Raw genomic sequence first — 19210 nt, 5'->3', positions numbered from 1 at the left:
CTGTACAGTTATTGAAGTGCTGGTTGCATATTGGTCGCTTGTTTGGCATAACCACCGCAGTTATAAAATAAAGCACGAATTTAATAAGCAGAGGTATTTTAAAAGTGAGAACTTTGTTGTTAGAATTTAGTATGGCAAAGAAAAAAAACACACCTAAGTTGTAGCTACTAGCAGTCAAACAGTACTAGCAAAATACATTTAGCAGACATGCTAGACTCAGGCTGCAGACCTTTCTTATTCAAAATTTATCAAAAATATTGAATGTGTTCAAATTGCACCAAATTTATCACTGCACATCCACTGGTCCTCGTCAATCAACCCGCGGACACACATACAGACACATCCAGTTAGGTATTGTTTAATTATGCTGCTCGAGCAAACTGGTTTAAAATGGATTTTACTGCCATTATTTGTGTCTTTTATAACCTGGATGTTTTCTTTAAGATAAGATACTTCGATTAAGATACTTCTATCTGACTGAACCAGTCAATAAAAATATATTTTTATAAGGTGAAACCTTAGCGGTGCTCTTGTATATTTCAAGTAATAAAATGCTCGACTGTGCTTGACTTCTGGTGGATTATACCCTTGCACGACTGCAAGTAGAGTCTTTGTGACTTGCTTTTCACAACATGTTGGAATAATAATAAACTAAAAGCAACATAAAAGCAATAGCTACCTTGAAGGAAGGAAACAAACATAAAAGCATCCAGTGTGCTCTTGAAAATGGTTAGGACTAAAGAAGTACAATATACGCTATCTGTGGTTAATGGGATAATACATGACAGCATGTTGTGGTGAGTTTTACTTCTTGTGCAGTAATACAGAGAGATTTAAACCCTTGAAATAGTGTTGGGTGGATTGATTCTGTGGCTTGAATTTATTTATTTAACTTCCATACCTCAAACACAGTGAGGGCAAATGGGTGTCCCAGGTGGTGATGGGAGGACAGCAGCACTTTGCGGTTGTCTCCATTCAGATCCACACTGGACAGAAGGTGCAGCTTGGAGTCCACCCAGTAGAGACGCCTGTTTGACAAGTCTGAGAAGATTGAGGAGGAAACGAGGAGGAGAGAGAACAAAACCAAGGAGGAAAAGAAAAAAGGGGAGAGAGGGAGGGAGAGGGAGAAATAGAGGCAAATGGAGAGAGAGAGAGAGAGAGAGAGAGAGAGAGAGAGAGGTCACTCCATGAGAAAAGGCCTAGGGTGAGAGGTATATGAATGTAATGGCCCAGTGGTCACACCATCAATCTTCTTTGACGTGACGGCTGAGGCCCTGCGCTGAGAAAACACAGATGTGATTGTAATATTGCCGGTTGACTTCTTTGCGGGGGAAAATGTATGTGCCCTTGAGCTAATTGATTAGTCTTGCTGGGCTTATGTTAAAGGAACACTTTGCTGTTTTACAAATCTATCACCATGTATCAGTCCCTGATGCTGGTTTACTTCAGGACTCCATTTTTGTACTCTTTCTATAGAGCACAAAGTAATGCTGTGATTGACTTGAACATTTAGATGAGGGATTCCATCAGCAAGGGACATAATCCAATTATGGCTTTGCATGAGGAAGTTAACCAAGTATTTTTACATTTCTTTCCTTTCAAATTAGGCATTTCTATAAATAATTTATTACAAAAATGTATACAAAGTAAACAAGAATGCTTTAGAGTTAAAAAAAAAAAAGCCTGTGAAGTTGCAGTCACAATTTACTACCAGTCTGTCCAGACTCATATGTATCCATGATAGTGGACAATTATTCAAATAGCAAAGTTGCTGCAAAGAAGCTATGAATTCTAAAAAATGTGACTGCACAGAAGAAGTATGGGTAACTCCCAAAACGTGTTTTGTGGGGGCACCGTGACCTTGACCTTTGGTCACCAAATTTTAATCATTTCATCTGTGTGGATGTGGAAGTGGATGTTTGTGCCAAATTTCAGGAAATTCACTTAAGGTGATCTTGAGACATCATGCCCACAAGCATTTGACAGGTGCAAGTTCAGAGTGACCTTGACCTTTGACCACCAAAATCAAATCGATTCATCGTTGACTTCAAGTAGACGTTTATGACAAATTTAAAAAACTTCCTCCAAGGCGTTCTTGAGATATCATGTTCACAAGATTGGGACTGATGGCGGGAAAAGCCAAAAACATAATGGCTGTGGCTATTGTAGGTACAGAAGCAAAACAAACAATAAAATCTGATTCTTATATATTAAATCATCATACTTAATGGAGTCTGACATCTTTGAAAAAAATCAAAAAATAATTAGGGAGGCCTTAAGTATCCACAATAATTTGGTTTCTGAATTTTTAAATTTTTTTAAAAAATCTTCTTTTAAAGGTGAATTACTTGAAAAAAATATTATTTTCTTGGACTACATTGGCTGAATTTATACATTTTTGTCAACATTAACTGGTAAAAACCCACATTGTTGCAATAATAGCAGTAACAAAACTGTTCCTTTTTGATATTATAAGAAAGTCATGTCAATTTAAAAAAAGCAGGCATTCACAGTATGTAATAGGCAAGTTAGCTGATTAAACTTAAAAGGGAACTGATTTAACACTGTCATGCCAAAAAAAACCCCAAAACAAAACAGGAAACACCACAGTGATTTTCATTCACAACTTCACCTCCTGACTCAGACAATCAACTGTTCTGTTCGCCGCTCTGCATGAAATCAATGACCAAGGGGGAAAAAAAAATAAATCCAGCCACAGCAGTCTGGCCAACTCTCTCATTCGCCTTACTCTAAAAAATAATTTGTTTTCATACAGATGTAGTGACACCTCAATTCCACAGAGTGTGGCGACTGCGTGCCTCTCTTTCTCCTCAGGCAAGGGCAGCTGAGAGAAATTGGCTGGTGCTGTGGAGGGAGTTGAAAGGGATGATGGGAGGTATTGACGGCGCAGAGCGTCTGGCTTATTAATTCGGAGACCCGTGTTCGCTGGCTTGATTGATGAGAGCCAGACACAAACTGAGCTATAACAATAAGAGCTACTCAGAGGTTGCAGCACCCCTTGACTGTTTTCCTCTATAAGCTCCTTCTGTTTGTCTCTTTTTGTTTCTTTCCCTCTATCTCTCTTGTTGTCTCTTTCTTTGTGTTGTATTTACTTATGTTTTTCTCTCACTCCAAAAGCAATATAACTTTGTTTATAAAAACATCCTGGTATAATCTTCAAGTTTTCTCTGCCCTCTTCAATGAGCCTTGCATGTTCAAAGTTGCATCTTTTCTGTCCTTACCCAGGGTGATTCCATTGGGCCACTCAATGTGTTCAGACACCAAAACTTGTCTGTCCACTCCGTTCATCCCAGCCTTCTCAATTTTGGCCTGACCTCCCCAGTCTGACCAGTACATAAACCTGTGGAAAGACACAAACCAATTAGACACAAACAGGTACAATTCAGTAAAAAAAAGACAAAAAAGAGCCAATTTTCAAGAGACGTAAATCAGTTTTCATGTGCAATGTTATAGTCAGAGTTTAGAGAACAATTAATATGTGACTGGATCTACTGTGGCCTACCACACAATGTCCCTGTCTGACTCTCCATCCCATTTTCTCTACAAAATCAAACAGTTTGAAAACAGGTCTTGAAAACACTAGAGGAAAGGAGATACATGTGCTGGTAGTAGAGTAGAGACTTGGACCACTTTTAAATGTGTGTGTTAAAGCTAGGCTCCATTTGCATGTAATTCATGCTGGTCTAGCTTTGTAGGGTTATGAATAGAGTCCTTCTGGGAACTCAAGACATCCGAAACAAAGAGACTAGGCAGAAAGAATAGAGAGAGTCGTGTCGTATCCCCTTATAATTGTTGAACTGTTAATCTAACAGATGGGTGCAGCACTACATATAGTGTTTGTATGGTGTAAATACAAAACATGCTTTTAGACAAAATGTCTGTTCTTCATAACAACATTGGGTTTTTCGCCATTCATATACTGACAACGATGTCCAAAGGTTCGTCCAGCCACACTCTCACTCCCGCTGCTCCCCCTTCCCCTTCGCTCCTTTGCCACTTCTCTGTCCATCTGTCCAACACTTCTCCCACTCACCCTTGGTGTGGATCCACTGCGATGGCCCGCGGCTCGCTCAGCTCGGTGGCTATCAGCACTTTTCTCTTCCTGCCGTCTCCTGTTGCAACAGAGACGCTCTTGTTGCCAGAGTCGGTCCAGTAGATGTTCTTGTGGACCCAGTCGACGGCCAGGCCCTCGGGGGAGTGGAGCGACTCGATGAGAGTCACCTGCTGCGACGAGTCACTGGCCTTGTTGATGTAAGCACTGGCAAATGGTAGAGAAGAGAAGTAAACCATGAAATACCCAATAATTTAGGAACAGGCAGAGAAAAGTGTACTTTGCAAGATTTGAGGCTGTATATTCTGGTCTCCCTTCCTTGTGAACAAAGACTTGAGTGTAGTATGTGCCTCAGCTACCAATGGTTGCACATGCTGGGGAATGTGTATTCTTTACTCTAGATAATGCTATGTCAGGGGCACTTAAAGCTGACACCTCTATAGCAAACCGTAGGCCTTCCACCAAACAGCACCTCCCAGGGAGAGAGGGTCCTTCTTTATCTATCAGCAGCTTACAAAACAACCTGCCGCTCTATCTGTTTTTGTCACTCCCCCCCTCTGTGTCTTTCTGTTTCTTGTCTTCTCAATCTCTCTCCATTTTACTCTTGCTGTCTGTCCATTCTTCAGTCCCTTTATTTTTCTACCTTCCACAACATCTTCAGATGTATAAAACAGGACAATGCAAGACAACCTTGGAAGGTTTGCAAATGCAATGTTCCAACGCACACCCCGTTGTCATATTACAAAACCGAACCAGAATAGATTACGTACGGATGGTAGAAGAGGCTTTACTAAAGGCTAGTGGAATAGTTGCAGAGAATTTTGAGTAGGAGATGAATATGCGAGGGACTTGGAAGCAGCTTGTGCTGATAATTGGCTGTGTTTCTTTTTTGCCACCACAGACATCTTTATCTATGGGGGGAAAGTTAACCTGCTGGCATCTCATGATGGATAAGCTCGGGCTTCTCTCTTGTGTCCCAGGGTTTATAACAGAGATGTAACACCTGTCTCTCACCAAGGGTGCAAATTAAAGTGAGGACTGAAACACAGAGGACGTGAAAGAAATCCCTTATGTTGCTTGTGCAACAGTCTATATAGGAACTGTAGATGACTGAAATAAACACCACACTGTGACATGTATTTTTTCCTGTGTTGCAACATACTTTATACGGATTTTTAGATCAAAATCTTCAGATACAATACTGGGATGAACAGGTTGGAGGGATGAACAGAGGGCAGACTGGAGTAAGAAATAAGACAAAGACTGATGAGTCCAAGACCACTGAGCAGATTGCATCTTTAATTGGCTATATTATTGTTTGCAACAGACATCTCCATCACAGCGAGAATTTAACAAGTCATCGACCCGTAGCTTGCTAATCACTATTAATTAGCCTGGAAAACCACACCGTTGCAGTGAGGAACAATGAGGATGAATCATTTTTAAATACACAGCTATTTCTGTTCGGTAAACTGCTCCTTTTGAGAGGGAGAAGTACTGCACTGGAAAGTAAGATGCTTGATAAAAGCTGATCCGTCGTGTTAAGATTCCGGGGCTTCAGCTTTAAAATAGGAAAACATTCTTGGAACATTACATATGAGCAGCCAAGTAATAAAATGATACAATAAATAACCAAAAAATCGCATCCAACTCCATGGGAACAGGTTTACCACTATATTTGGTCACATTAGATCAAAAAGCCTCGGAAATATGTGTTTAACTTTAAAGGCAGCCTAATAATAATAATGATGAGTTGACATCTTGTTTCGCTTCATTATTTCAGTCTGATTTTGTATTCGTGTTTGAAGATGATTCTACTGATTACCCTAAACAATCAGTGTACGCTCCCCACTAAAGTCATCTTCAGTCAACACAGAAGTTGCTGTCAGAGAGTTAATCTAGGGAAGTGGACCCAGGCACGATGAATAGAGGAAAAGGATGGAAATATGTGTGACTTTGAAGAGGGCCTTATATTAAAGTCAAAAGGAGTGGATGATCTAAAAGGTACTTGTATACTGAGAGTTTTGGATTGTATGACAGTCCTTAAAAGTTATATCATGCAACAGAAAATCTGAAACATAAATAGATTGAGGTGGAGGCATGCTATTATGGTTTGGGGTAAACTGGGAACAACTCCAACTTTACCAATTACTTTTTGCTGTACATATTAAGTGTTTGTGTGTGTTCACTTGCTGCTTTCAAAGTAGAGTTCATCATGATGAATGGGTTAATTTGTCCTTCTCTGTCACAAGCCCTTGAATGTATCTCTGAGTTTGTGTGGTAGTGCACATGTGTGTCTGTGTGCGTATGCAGGTGAATAATGGAGGTGATTATTGAGGCAGTGAAATTAGAGAGAGCATATGGCTCAGCTGAGATGATAGAAGGCTCCTCCCACTACCTGCCAGCCATCAGGGTGACACACACGCACACACACACAGTTATAATATACCGTCACAATGTGTATTTGTGTGTGTGGATATACTGTATGTGTGTGAAGGACAAACAGCTCCACCTTTTACTGACAGATGACACAGCCCTCCAGGTGTGACTGACACACACACACACACACGCACACACAAACTCCCACGCGTGCACTCACTACCCCCAGGTATGTCTGTCTCTGTACCAGAAGGTGTGACAGGTTGAAGCAGACAAGATGGATGGGTAGAGGAGAAACAGGATGACAGAGTGGCTGAAGATCGAGGAGAGAGCATTATCCAAAACTCCAAAGTCCAAATTCTGTATAGTGCCTCTTGTGATTCTATATTGGCTAGACAAAAATTATACAAGTCATATATACATTGTGTACATGTGTATACCTGTATATTTTACGATGATATAGATCACACCAGAACATCTTGTTGGTGGAAACGTCAACATCCAGGGCCACGGCGTTCTTTAGGGTAGGGACTACCTGTGTGTATTCACTCTTCAGCAGGTCAATGCGACGGATCTCATGGCGGTTGGTGAACATCAGATACGGACTCTTTCCTGATGGAGAGGGAAAGACATTACTTTCAAGATCATTTGCTGCTATTTATTTATAACTTGAGATCAGCAAGGTCAAACTGATAGACCACAAATCTCAGGAGATGTGTGGTGACCCCTGATGGCCATTAACCTACTATTGCACCCTCAAAGGAGTACATTTATCATTCTTAACCCACTCTCTTCTAGACAGAGGCTATTTGCAATACTGTCAGTCTCAAGTGTGCTAGTGTATATGTGAAAAAGGAAACATTTGCCCATCTTGACAATGACACATAAATTGTAGCGCACATCCCAAACATGTATTTGAAAGGTGAACCTTCATATCTGCATCTTGGCTTATGTAAAGCAATCATCACTGTTCCTGAGCCCGACACAGACAAGGTCACAATGACTTCATTTCTGTGCTGCTCACTGGCAGTACAATTTGATGGTATTACATGATGTTGTGTGTACCAGGTCAACAAGACCTGGACATTGTCGACTTGATATAAAAAAAGTCTTAAAAAGTGATGCTGACATGGATTGTCACTTCAACACTGGCCATGCAAACTCTTGCTCAAAGAAAAATTCAATTCAACCAACTATCCAATGACAATTGTACACCCACTTTATATTGTTGGTAATACGTGTAATTACCTTGACTGTTACGAAGATGCACATGATTGAAATGTTGGTTTATTTGAGTTATTAAAGGAACTCTTTCTCAATTTTCAAAAAACCTTTGTACTACACCAGTAGTTTACGTAAATGAACTGTGAAAAACTTGCAAATTGACCAAATCTCCCTGTTCATCTCTCTCTCAGATCAAACAGTAAACCTAGGTATTGCCGATCAAATATAATCCAAGATTGTCTTACTGCATTGCCTCTTCCTAACCTAAAATGTCTTTGGAAACATATTTAAGTGCACTGTTTGGTTGTATGATGAGACTGTGAAAAGGCAGTGGGCGTGGAACTGTTTTCTGTACAGCGGAGGCTGAAAAATGTTTTTTTTTCAGAGACATATTTTAGCTGACGTTTTAACTGCAAGACAATATTGTTACTGCCATTATGTTTCCTGTGTCAACAAAATGAACAAGCTTGCAATACATCGCCCACCAGCAACAGCATTAATTGGTCAGTTACTGTGCAGTGCATTCTGGTGATTGTTGTAGGTTTTCTACCTCTTGAGCAAAAGCAGCCATTTTCTCCAGTCATGTAGCACCAATGTTGAAAGTATTTGTATCTCTCTAGAGGCTAGTTTCATGAAAGGACCATATTTTCAGTGGTAAAATACTCTAAGGCTGAAAATCAATCAGTGCGCTCCAGCCCCTTTCCCCCCTTCAAATGTCCGTCAGCAGTATTGTTAAAAACCTACACATACTGTTATCTACAAAGCTACCATGGGTGGTGTTGAGTGTTGATTTTTATTCCCAAGAGGGAACAAAATGTAAGATAACCGAGGTCTTGTTTTGCAGTTGTACTATTTAGGTCTTTAACACATGCATTTTTGATGATGTGAGCATAAATAAATCATCCAAAAAAACACTTTTAAAGGAAATATATTCTGCAAACACGGGCAGTGCTTTTTGACACAACATAATGCTGTTCACTTAATTATTCACACAATTATACTCTGCAGAGAAAAGCATCACATTCATTATGCAAGGTGGGCCCAACTGAAAGCAAAGACAGCTTAAAAAGGACACATCTATTAAAAGAGTCTAGTGTGTGAATGTGAGTGTGACCTGCTGCTGAATAAAGTAATAAAGCACAATGTGCAGGTGGAAAAAGTAGCCCAACGACTAGACATGACACATCGTTCTATTTTTAGAACAACGGCTTGTCAAAAGTGTGTTTCTGGGTTCTCTTCCTCAGGTGCATACAGTATGTGCTCTTGGCTAGCACATCAGTTACCCGGGGCACATTTTTCAGCTGGCTGAAGGTGAGCATGAGTCAAGCATTTGAATAATTCTCATGCAGCTGACAAGGTCAACTTCATTTTAAGCAGATACACACACAAAAAATACCAGGGTTTGTGCACTAGCCTGCACCTCAAGCCTCCCCTCGCATTGCCAGACCTTTGACTGGACACATCTCGAAAGATGTGGTAAATCAACATCAGCTTGCTGTGTCAGAAGACAGGTCAACATCAGGCATGGGACTCATGTAAGTCCAGCCTTTTCTGAGGTGTGTTTGCAAGTTGTTTTATTTGGTGTAGCTCTTTACAACAACTCATCACAAGAACAAAGCAGGCATGCCTAATTGCATCTTGGTCAAAACTTGCCATTTTCAGTGTGTAGTTTGGAGGCTGATGATTCCCATAGCAAAGGGGATTTTAAAAACTGAAACACACAGATAGCTGAAGGGAGGGAGACTTGTTAATTGATGGCAGGATTATAGCCACAGTATATATCTGTTGAGTCAAACTACCTCACACCCAAATCCAGCCACACCTTTACTTCTAAACCATCAATATCATTCATCAAACTATACTCCAAAACTTTCCATGTACTTTAGCTCAACAGTTCTACTTTGCCCTAGATCTGTCTTTCTGCCTGGTTTCCTCGCTGTCTCTATATTTTGCTCTCTTTCAAACAAAAACACGCATCCATCTCATTCTCCCGCTTATTTCCTTTATCTTCACTTTTCTCTGTCATGTTACTCTTCACTCTACACTGTCCAGTAAAGCAGAAATGCCACGCAACGAGACAAAGTTTGGCAACACAATCGCACTGGTGCACACACAGAGCCGACCATCCCTCAATAGGTTTCCTCAGCCGCGGTTTAATACGGCCTACTGCACAGGGAAAAATATATTACATTTCTACTACTGTTTGGATCCAATCATTTTCCTCTGACTACAAGGTTTGAAACCATCAATTTCACCTGCTGAGAGCGAGAGAGAAGAAAGAAAAAAAGAGACAGGCACAAGCAAATGTGATGGATGCAGGTAGAGTTGTGGAGAAATGAAGAGTAAGAGGATGTAATTGGGGAGGAAGCCAGAAGGAAAAGACATTAACAGATCAAATGACGGCAGGGGAAAGAAAGTCGGAGTAGAAGAGAGAAAGAGAATCGAGAAAGACAGGATGAGAAAAAGAGAGTGAGAACATTTGGAGGTACGTATAATAAGGACAGAGACAGATCTAACTTTTCTTTCATCAATCCCCCTGACTCACTCTTTCAAGACAACATCTCTTATCCCTCATCACTGTCGTCGCAGCAATATGTCGCCCTCGCAGTGAAAAACAGCTGAGTCACTGTTTTCTTCGGGCCATGACATGAGAGATGTCATCAAAAAGTGTAATACTATCTCTCCTCTCCTCCCTGGCAGAGCAACAGTCAGCTTTCTTAACAAGAGCAGGGTCCCCTAGATATATTTTAATCTGTATTGCCAGTTCAGGGCCGTTCTGCCCCGTTAGCCAATTAAGATAATGCAGTGAAAAGATAAATACAGAGCTGGGAAAATGCCGTCAGGCCCTGCGGAAGCATTGATTTGATTTGCACCAAAGCAGATGTTGATATTGTGGATGCAAAGTGAGAGGAGCCATAAAGACCAACGGAAAGGTCAGAAATAAATATGAATTTCTGCAGGATGATAGGGATGTTTAGTTGAAGCCGGTGTGATGGCGATGGCGGTGCAGATAAGGTTATTAGGATGATGTTATGTCTGGAAGTAGACACACGTGACTGGGTCAGCCATGCTCGTTAAGACATACAGACCATGCTATATAATGAATAGATGCTGCAGCAGGGAGCAAAAACAAACGGATGAAAAGTCAAAAAGTCAACCGTCTTGCTGGCATTCCTCATGACAAAGCAAGTTATATAACTCTTCATTATTTCTGTGGTGGACAGCCAGACTGGAAAAAAAATGTCGCATTTTCTTCAAATAATATGTGCACCTAAATTTTGCAGTTCACCATTAGGAATTTGAAATAGACATAGATGATAAATGTAAAAATTTGGAGTCTGGATTAATGTTAGCAACATTCCCACAGGAAGACAGAATAAAATGTTATGTGCTTGTCTATTAAAAGCCCCAAACTGCAGGAAAAAACTTCTGAGATGAGATTTGACAGTGTTCCACAACATCTCGGTCCCATGGCAAAATCTTTTGACAATGGGGAAAATCTGACCACTGCTTTAAACCCATTTTGAAAAGTGTGTGCTCAAACTGTCAAGGGTGGAAAAAACTGCTCTTGGCACTGTGGTTAAGCCCGCAGTACACTGTAGACGAGGGAGAGAACAAGGAACAAGAGAAGGAAACAAGAGCAAAAACAGAAAGCAAGACTTCGGTCCACAGGCAGTTTGTAAATTTCCTCAGCATCGTTGTGACAGCGTGGCCTGCTTTTATCAACCGGTTTGTGTGTGTACCTGTAATGTATTCCAGGCTGTCATGTCTTTCTTGTCCTTATCCCGTCTCCTGGCTGTAAATTTCACAACATTTTATTTGACTACCTTAAGATGTCATTACTGATATTGCCCCCCAAAACCACTGCTACTAAATTTGTTAAAAAATGACAATTTAAAATAAAAACTAGGCTACCAGTTGCAAAGTTTGCCTTGTATTTTTCAATTTGTATAAAGGCAATGCTAATGAAAGGTAGTAAGCAGAGAAAGGGAGTGAGTGTTCATTGTTTTGTGTGACACCTCATATCTGCAGCATAGCTAGTATTTGGTGGTTTAGCAATCCTGAATTTTGTTGAATCCAGCAACCCCGGCAGTAACAAAACCCTGCAGTTGCTGTTACAGATTTCTGACCAGATGTCTCCCCTTCTGTTTCTGAGTCATGAGGAGTTGAATAATGGTCAGAAAAGTGTTTTTTCATAGAACATCATGATGCCACAGTGCAGCTATTCTTTGACCTTTTGGATACAAAATGTCATAATGTCATCATTTTATCCAATTTGACTTTTTTTGTCATAATTAGTGTGTGAATTCTTGAGTTATGGCCAAAAACATGTTTTTTTTTAAGGTCACACTGACCTTGACCATTGACCATCAAATTCTAATCAGTTCATCATTGAGTCCAAGTGGATGTTTGTGCCAATTTTAAGACATTCCCACAAGGCATTCTTAAGATATCGCATTCACAAGAATGGGACGGACACCAGAAAAGAACATACCTGCTCTATGGGACAGGTGTTATTTATGCTTTAATATTTTCATCACTCTCGTGGTCTTGGCCCTGCCAACTTCAATTTTGCATCAAGTCTAATTTATGTATGACACAAGACCAAACAGCACAAGAAACTGCCGTCTGTGTGGATCCATTGTTCTCGTACATACACTAAACTCCCACACTCCTTCTCTCTCTCTCTTACACACAATAATAATAACTCAAGTTGACGACTCACTGAGTGGCATCACACCCATAAAGGTGTAAACACAAAAGCAATGAATGCAATTAGTGTAGAGCAAGGCTTTCTTCAGAGGACTTAATGGACGCTGCCATGTACTCATACAAACACAAACACACACTCACAAATACCAGCTTAGAAGAGCTAACGCTTTATGGCTTCAATCTGGGACCCTACTTTTAATTAGCATTGCTAGTGTAGCAGTTACACTGAAATTAATCTGCAGAGCCTGAAACCATGCGTTAGGAATAATGCACTCTGTGTACATCGGAGAAAGAGCAAAGGTTATTATTTGCTTGCACTGACTTGCACAACAAACACAAGTAGAAAATGCAGGGAAAACAAAGCATCGCGTGCAACTTGAGGGGGACATTGTTCTTTGCTGTGTGCCTCCGAGAAAGAAGCACAAATAACAGCCTGAACGTCAATGTCTGCAAACGACATTGGCACGTGTCACATCTCATTACAGAATGTGACACTTCTTGCCAGTATCTGTGCGTGAACATTGACGTGACTCCTTGAAATAACTATGTGCTCATTTGTGTGACCAGAATCCCAAACTGTACACGCATGCTGATTTCTGTGGCACATGTGTGATTAGGCGTATGTACAGTATGCGCATCTAGGAATAAGTTCACAGGCAAACATGGCTTCATTAACTCTGCATTACATCAGCCTCACGAAGCAAACATCTCTGTGTTTATGGTCCCACATCTATTTGTGCCTCTGAATAAATAAACCTCAACATAAACAATAATCCCGTCACATTTTCCGCCTCTTCCTTCTGATGCTGTCTCCTTTGGCACGCTATAACGTGCTATAATCAACAGCGCGGACGCCTCTCTGCATTACCTCAATGAGCCGAGAGATATTCATACAATGCATCCATCCATCCATTTGTCTTTTTCCCTCCTCTGCTTGCCTATCCTCCCTTCTAATAAATGTCTTGGCCTCTGACAAGGACTGTTTGCGCTGCAGAACAGTAATAAAGATTCACACGAAGAGGCATGAAGCAATCAATGGTGGTTTTTATGCCACTTAGCTTAAGAGTGAGGGCCTGTTTGCTGCTTTAAGCTCTCTCATTACCAGACCAGTTCACCCTATAATGACTCAACCGAAGACCGATGGCAGCAATCTTTAGTAACACTATTTTCTGTCTCTTGTCCCACAAAAAAAGTAATTTGCTGTGTAACTCAATCAGTTAATGGTTCCATTCCCAGTTTATGTGAAGCGGTAGTTGCAAGGCATTAACACTACCGGGGTAAGATTTATGTTTCCTGCAGAATTTATAATGTATATAAAGCACTGATTATACCTACTAAACTTTGTCTTTTGTTTTACATTCGGCCTTTTATTTGTTTTAACTGGAAACTAGAATTACTGCTTAATAGTTGTATGCCTCAATATGCACAAAAACAGTTTACATCCATGCCTCTGAAAACATGGATACTTCACAAATATCTTCCACTCAGCCGCACAGAAGTTCTTTCCAATCAGCAAAGATTCAAGATGAGCACCCAAGATTAGTGTCACCAATTCAGTATCTGACCAAATGTCTCCCCTTCTGTTCCTGAGTTATAGTGTTGAATAATGGCCAGAACGTTTTGATGTCACAGTGAAGTTGAGCTTTGAACTTTTGGAAATAAAGTGTTCTCACTTCACCATTTTATCCTTTAAGATATTTGTGTGAATTTTTTTTTATCATAATTAGTGTATGAATTCTTGGGTTATGGCAAAATCTCGTTTTGTAAGGTCACAGTAACCTCAACCTTTGACCTTCAACCACTAAATTCGAATCACTTTATCTTTGAGTCCAAATGTATGTTTGTGCCAAATCAGAAGAAATTCCCTGAAGGTATTAAAGATGTTGCATTCACAAGAATAACATGGATGCAAGGTCATAGTGACCTTGACATTTGACTACCAAAATCTAATCGACTCATTGTTGTGTCCAAGTGGATGTTTGTGCTAAATTAAAAAAATAAATAAAATAAAAATCCCTCAAGGCATTATTGAGATACCACACACATGAGAATGTGATGGACAAACCTATGTACAGACATACAAATGGATATATGGACGGACCTACAGACAGAAGGACAGATAGATGGATGAGCCGAAAAAATAATGCCTATGGCTAGGCTATTTCTGACGTAGAGGCATAAAAAAGTTCTGCATTACCAAAAGCACTGAAATTCTGCTTCTAGTACTGCTAGATGTAAAATATATATCAACTTTTATCACAACATCACTACACATCAGAAGCTCTAATTTGTCAGTGGTAGCTGTAAACGTTATCTGCAGCTGTTTAAACGTTTGTTGACAGACAGCGTTGTTATCAGAAAAGCCAGCTGTAACAGACTAAGCATGGGGGGGACTGATTGAAAACACCCAGAATTCACAGGGAACTTTTTCAAAAGGTAGTCTGAGGTGCAGCTAACAAGCCACAGTTACATCTTCACTTCAGGACTTTGGCGGACCATTTTCCACTAAAAACCTTTCCTGGTGCAGCTTTGAGAACAAGATTTTATTTTCATTCACACCACTGCTCCGAGTGTTTACCCAGGCCAACGAGGGGTACAGACCCTGCTTGTGTCCTATAGTGAGTGGGCAGACCCCCTCCCCACGCAACATCCTTTCCTGGACACTCCAGGGAGAGCAGAGGCAGCTGGCTGCAAACTTTTCATTAGTGAGAACTGCAGAAAAAGGTGGCAAATATTTATCTTTGCACAGATTGCTGTGCGAGGCCTGCATACAAAGCGAGCTTCTCGTTTCACAGAATCCCACAATGTGAGAATAGTGTGGGATGTGCCGCGGTAGCTAGGGGTGTTGGAATGGGAGAGTAATTGGTGTATATGTAAGAGCTGGTCTCGACGTGTGATTCCTTGCCAGTACATGTGTGTCCATGCTGTGAGAACATTTTTGTGAGAACATCCATCTATGACCCTGTGCGTCTTCACCTGAACAAGTGTGTGTATGCGTGTGTGTGTAATAAATGGCTCACCCACGGCCTTGCAGGTCTTAGAGGCAGGGTCCATCTCGTAGCCTTCGTAGCATTCGCACTTATAATCTCCTTTGTAGTTGATGCAGATCTGACTGCAGGCGTCTGGGTTCTCACACTCATCTATGTCTGTGGAGAACATTGCATACAGATCAAAACAACACTATAGAGACAAACACAAAGTGATTTTTGTCTGAAGAGTGAGAAATAAGAGAAGTACATTTTCTGTATCTTGCATGTTAACAATCTTTCTCAAAAGAATGTTCACTTCAAATAAAGATTCTTCTAATGGGGTTTCTGGGATTTCTATCTATCTGGCCGAGGGTGTCAACAGACAGGATTAGATCTTGCTTTGAGAAATGTGCATGCTTGGTGCTTGTGAAGTAAAAATCAAATTGTGAGTAACCCAGTTAAATTATATTTGCACAGATCAGTACTGAGACCATCATTGCTTTTTAAGTATTTTAGAAGTTACTTTTAGAAAATCTTTAAAATCTATCTATCTATATTATCTGCCAGAGAGGATGTGGTGGCTGAACATGTTTCATGTGCTTTGCTGGATTGGACTTGTCTATATATTTATGTATATTGTATCCACAGTATATGTCACCCGTACACTGCACCGATATATTGTCCTTGATACTTTGTTGATGGGACAAAGGCGGCACATTTAAACAGATAATCCAAAAAGGACTTTAAAGCGGCAGTACAACATTTTGGGAAATGCTTGTTTGCTAGCAAACAAACAACCTGATGAGAAGATCAATACCAATTTGATCTCACCGAGATCAGGATTTGGGATGTGTTTAGTCAGGCTTAACACCAAGACATGAAGCAGGGGAAACTTCTTCCCAGGCTCCCTACACAGTCAACAAATTGCTGTTAAGCAACTTTAAAGCAGTCCTAAATATGCTTTTTATCTTGTTAATTTAACTTTTTTAGGAGGAGAAATGCTAAAAATCTGGCTGTGTGATTTCAGGAGATTCCAAAATTTGAGCAATTTTTTCATAACTGTTTATTCATCTCGCAAACAACTCTGTGCCACACAGATATGAAAACAATATTACTATCACCGATGGTAGTAGGTTGTTAAAACATACCATAAGAAGCTAAATAAACAGTCTTATCTTTTGTGTTTACTATAGGGCCTGACAGCCACACTACAATTACAATAACACCCAGCGGTTGTTGGTCACAGTATAACCTATGCTGAATCTCTACATTTCACATTCTGTAGGGCAAAATTTGCAAAGACTGGACTGGCACCATGAATTGTGCATTGCTTGAAACCTCTATCTACCCCATGTTAAGGTCCAATTCACTAAAGGTATTGTGCTAATATAATTACAGTGCAGTTGCTTTATTGCTGTTTTGTCATACCTGTATATTTCTTCTGCTCTTCCATTAGACTATAAAATGTAACAAATTAATATGTGCATTTAAGGAAGTAATGTACTTAGTAATGTTGAATGTGGACATGAAAATCCCAAAAGTATGATAAGTATGTGAACTTTATTGTGAACATCTCCTCTGTGTTCTATGTGTTGTTTTTGTGTTGAATGAATGAAAAGTTCAAAAAATCCATGACGGTGCAAACACATTCATAAAGTTTTGCAGCTGAGTGCAACTTGCCTGTTTTTGTGTCTCAATGCAGTTATCCATGTGGCAAATTATAAATGTTACCTTTATGCTGTGGCAGAGAAAAGAAAACTGAAACTTTCCTTGCAGTTGAGATGGTGGTGGTAAATGGTGGTAATGGACCTGCACTTGTAAATGACCTTTCTAGTCTTCAAAGCTCTTTAACACCACGTGACATTCACCCATTCACAGACTGGTGGTTGATGCCAACCAACAAGGTCCCACCTACTACTCAGCTTGAATGCAACATCGCGCCAATAGTACAGCCACAGGGAGCTATATGGGGTTCAGTATCTTGTGGACTGGAGAAGCCTGGGACTGATCCGCCAATCTTCTGATTAGTGGATGACCTGCTCTACCACACATAGCCATCCCAGGTGCACAGATGCATTCCTCAAAACTTAAGGCATTCTGGTAAATCCGAGCATGACACCCCTTATAAATGCACTTCAGTAATCGCAGACTATTAGCACTGATCTTTGGGAATTGGACTATTTTTGCAATGAGGCTCATTTGCATAGAAAGAGGCCAATTTTGCGTCAAAAGTATGCTTAATTCAAATACATGCAAATAGCACAAGAGCACGATGAAGCTATTTGCTTGATTGCACAGTTCGTGGTGCATTTCACCCTTTGCAGGTGCTTTAAAAATGACATGGTTTCATTTTGTCTTATTTGTGCAGTAAGAAAAAAATGAATTTGCCCCTACGTGGATTAAATAAAGAGGATACAAAATTAAAATGCGTCTGCTTTGGAGTGGTTGAAATAAAGTGTTTTTGCAGCAGTGTATCCCTGCTTCAGGTCATGTTCCACACTTCATGCTTTATTAAACACAGATAGATTACATGACTCAACTCAAAAAGAAGCAAATCTCCCAGTATGTCAAAATGTTCGTTTTACCTTAAGATGATCAATAGTTGGAGTAGAAACTCTGTGAAACTCATGGAGCTCTCATGGCATGTAACAGAGCTTAATAAAACATGATGAAACATGAGAGGAATAAAAAAAGCACTATAGATTGCACCAGCTGAGGCCCAGACAAGATGTGATTGGATATTAGTCATGGTCCTCTGCATTAAAGCGATAGTTTTGTTGCTTAACTTCATATTTCTTTACCTCCACAAGTCTTTTTGTCCAGGAGTTTGTACCCAGACGGACAGTCACACTCATAACCAATTCTGCGGTCCCTGCAGATGTGGGAGCAGCCGCCATTGTTGTCCGCACACTCATTCATGCCTGTAGAAAGAGGGACAGCGGGAGGACGGACAGAAGATGGGACAGGCACAAACGGGGAGGGAAGTTAAGAGGACTGATGAAATACCTCCAGCAGGTTATTGGACAGGACAATTCAGCCTGGATAAAACACAAAGAAAAAGTTGCACAGAAACCAAAACAAGTTTGTGCACTGCATTTATTATCCCGCCAGTTTTGAAAAGTTAGTCCTGTTAAGTGTGTCTGTGTACACAAGAACTTTCCATTGAAAAGATAAGACAATGAGCTTAAAAGCAGCAAAAAAAGACACAACTGTGTGTAGGTGTAGGTGTGTGTGTGTGTGTGTTTGCAGTATAGTCATAGGCCTGTTTGTGTGTTTTCATGGCCTATAGTCACAGTCTTAGCCAAATGCACCTGGAATTAATCCATTCTCCAACAGGGAGCCTGGCCATGTGTACCAGTTTGTTTCTTTTTTGGCAATTTTCTTTTTTGTTTCAGTATTTCAGAACAGCAGAACAGATTGGACTCCCTCTTAGTCAGGCTTTCTTTATGCTCTCTCCTTTTTGTATCCGTTTCTGCACCTCCATTTATTCCTTTGTCTTTCAACTACCCTTCAGGGAGTACAGAGAGAGATCGCTGCAGAAAGCTAAAGCTGGTACTTCATTACCGGTTTACATTAAAGATTTAAGCTTCAAGGCTACAGGTTCTGCTGTGAGACAGTGAGAGTGAAAGGGAGAGAGGGGAAGAAAGAGACTGTAATAGAAATGGAGAGAGACTGACAGAGAGATACAGAAGGATGTAGACTTACAAAGATGTTGGACTGAAGTTCAGGTTGTATATTACACCATAGCCAGGGTAGTCTTATCCAATAACAACAAATCAACTCGGTATCAACATAGCATTAAAAAAAGCAAATAAAAGCAATTGAAAACATGGAAACATTGTTATCTAGCAGG

General features: G+C 40.4%; 1 protein-coding gene across 3 annotated transcripts in view; it reads right to left on the bottom strand.

The window, feature by feature from the left end:
- Nucleotides 1-19210, bottom strand: part of lrp8 (low density lipoprotein receptor-related protein 8, apolipoprotein e receptor) — a 215359-nt gene that overhangs the window by 32201 nt on the left and 163948 nt on the right. For all 3 annotated transcript variants that reach the window (XM_088077527.1, XM_088077528.1, XM_088077529.1), the window contains exons 8-13: nucleotides 18159-18278; nucleotides 15409-15534; nucleotides 6892-7063; nucleotides 4055-4279; nucleotides 3243-3361; nucleotides 902-1041 (exon numbers count right to left, since the gene is read on the bottom strand). In XM_088077527.1, coding sequence (XP_087933653.1) covers nucleotides 902-1041; nucleotides 3243-3361; nucleotides 4055-4279; nucleotides 6892-7063; nucleotides 15409-15534; nucleotides 18159-18278 — 902 coding nt within the window. The remainder of the gene's footprint in view (nucleotides 1-901; nucleotides 1042-3242; nucleotides 3362-4054; nucleotides 4280-6891; nucleotides 7064-15408; nucleotides 15535-18158; nucleotides 18279-19210) is intronic.

This window comes from Plectropomus leopardus, chromosome 5 (genome assembly GCF_026936395.1).
Source record: "Plectropomus leopardus strain MGB_pleo_1.0 chromosome 5, ASM2693639v1, whole genome shotgun sequence".
NCBI lineage: Eukaryota > Metazoa > Chordata > Actinopteri > Perciformes > Serranidae > Plectropomus > Plectropomus leopardus.
Note: the sequence above shows the minus strand (reverse complement) of the source record. Positions and strands in the feature narration are given on the sequence as shown.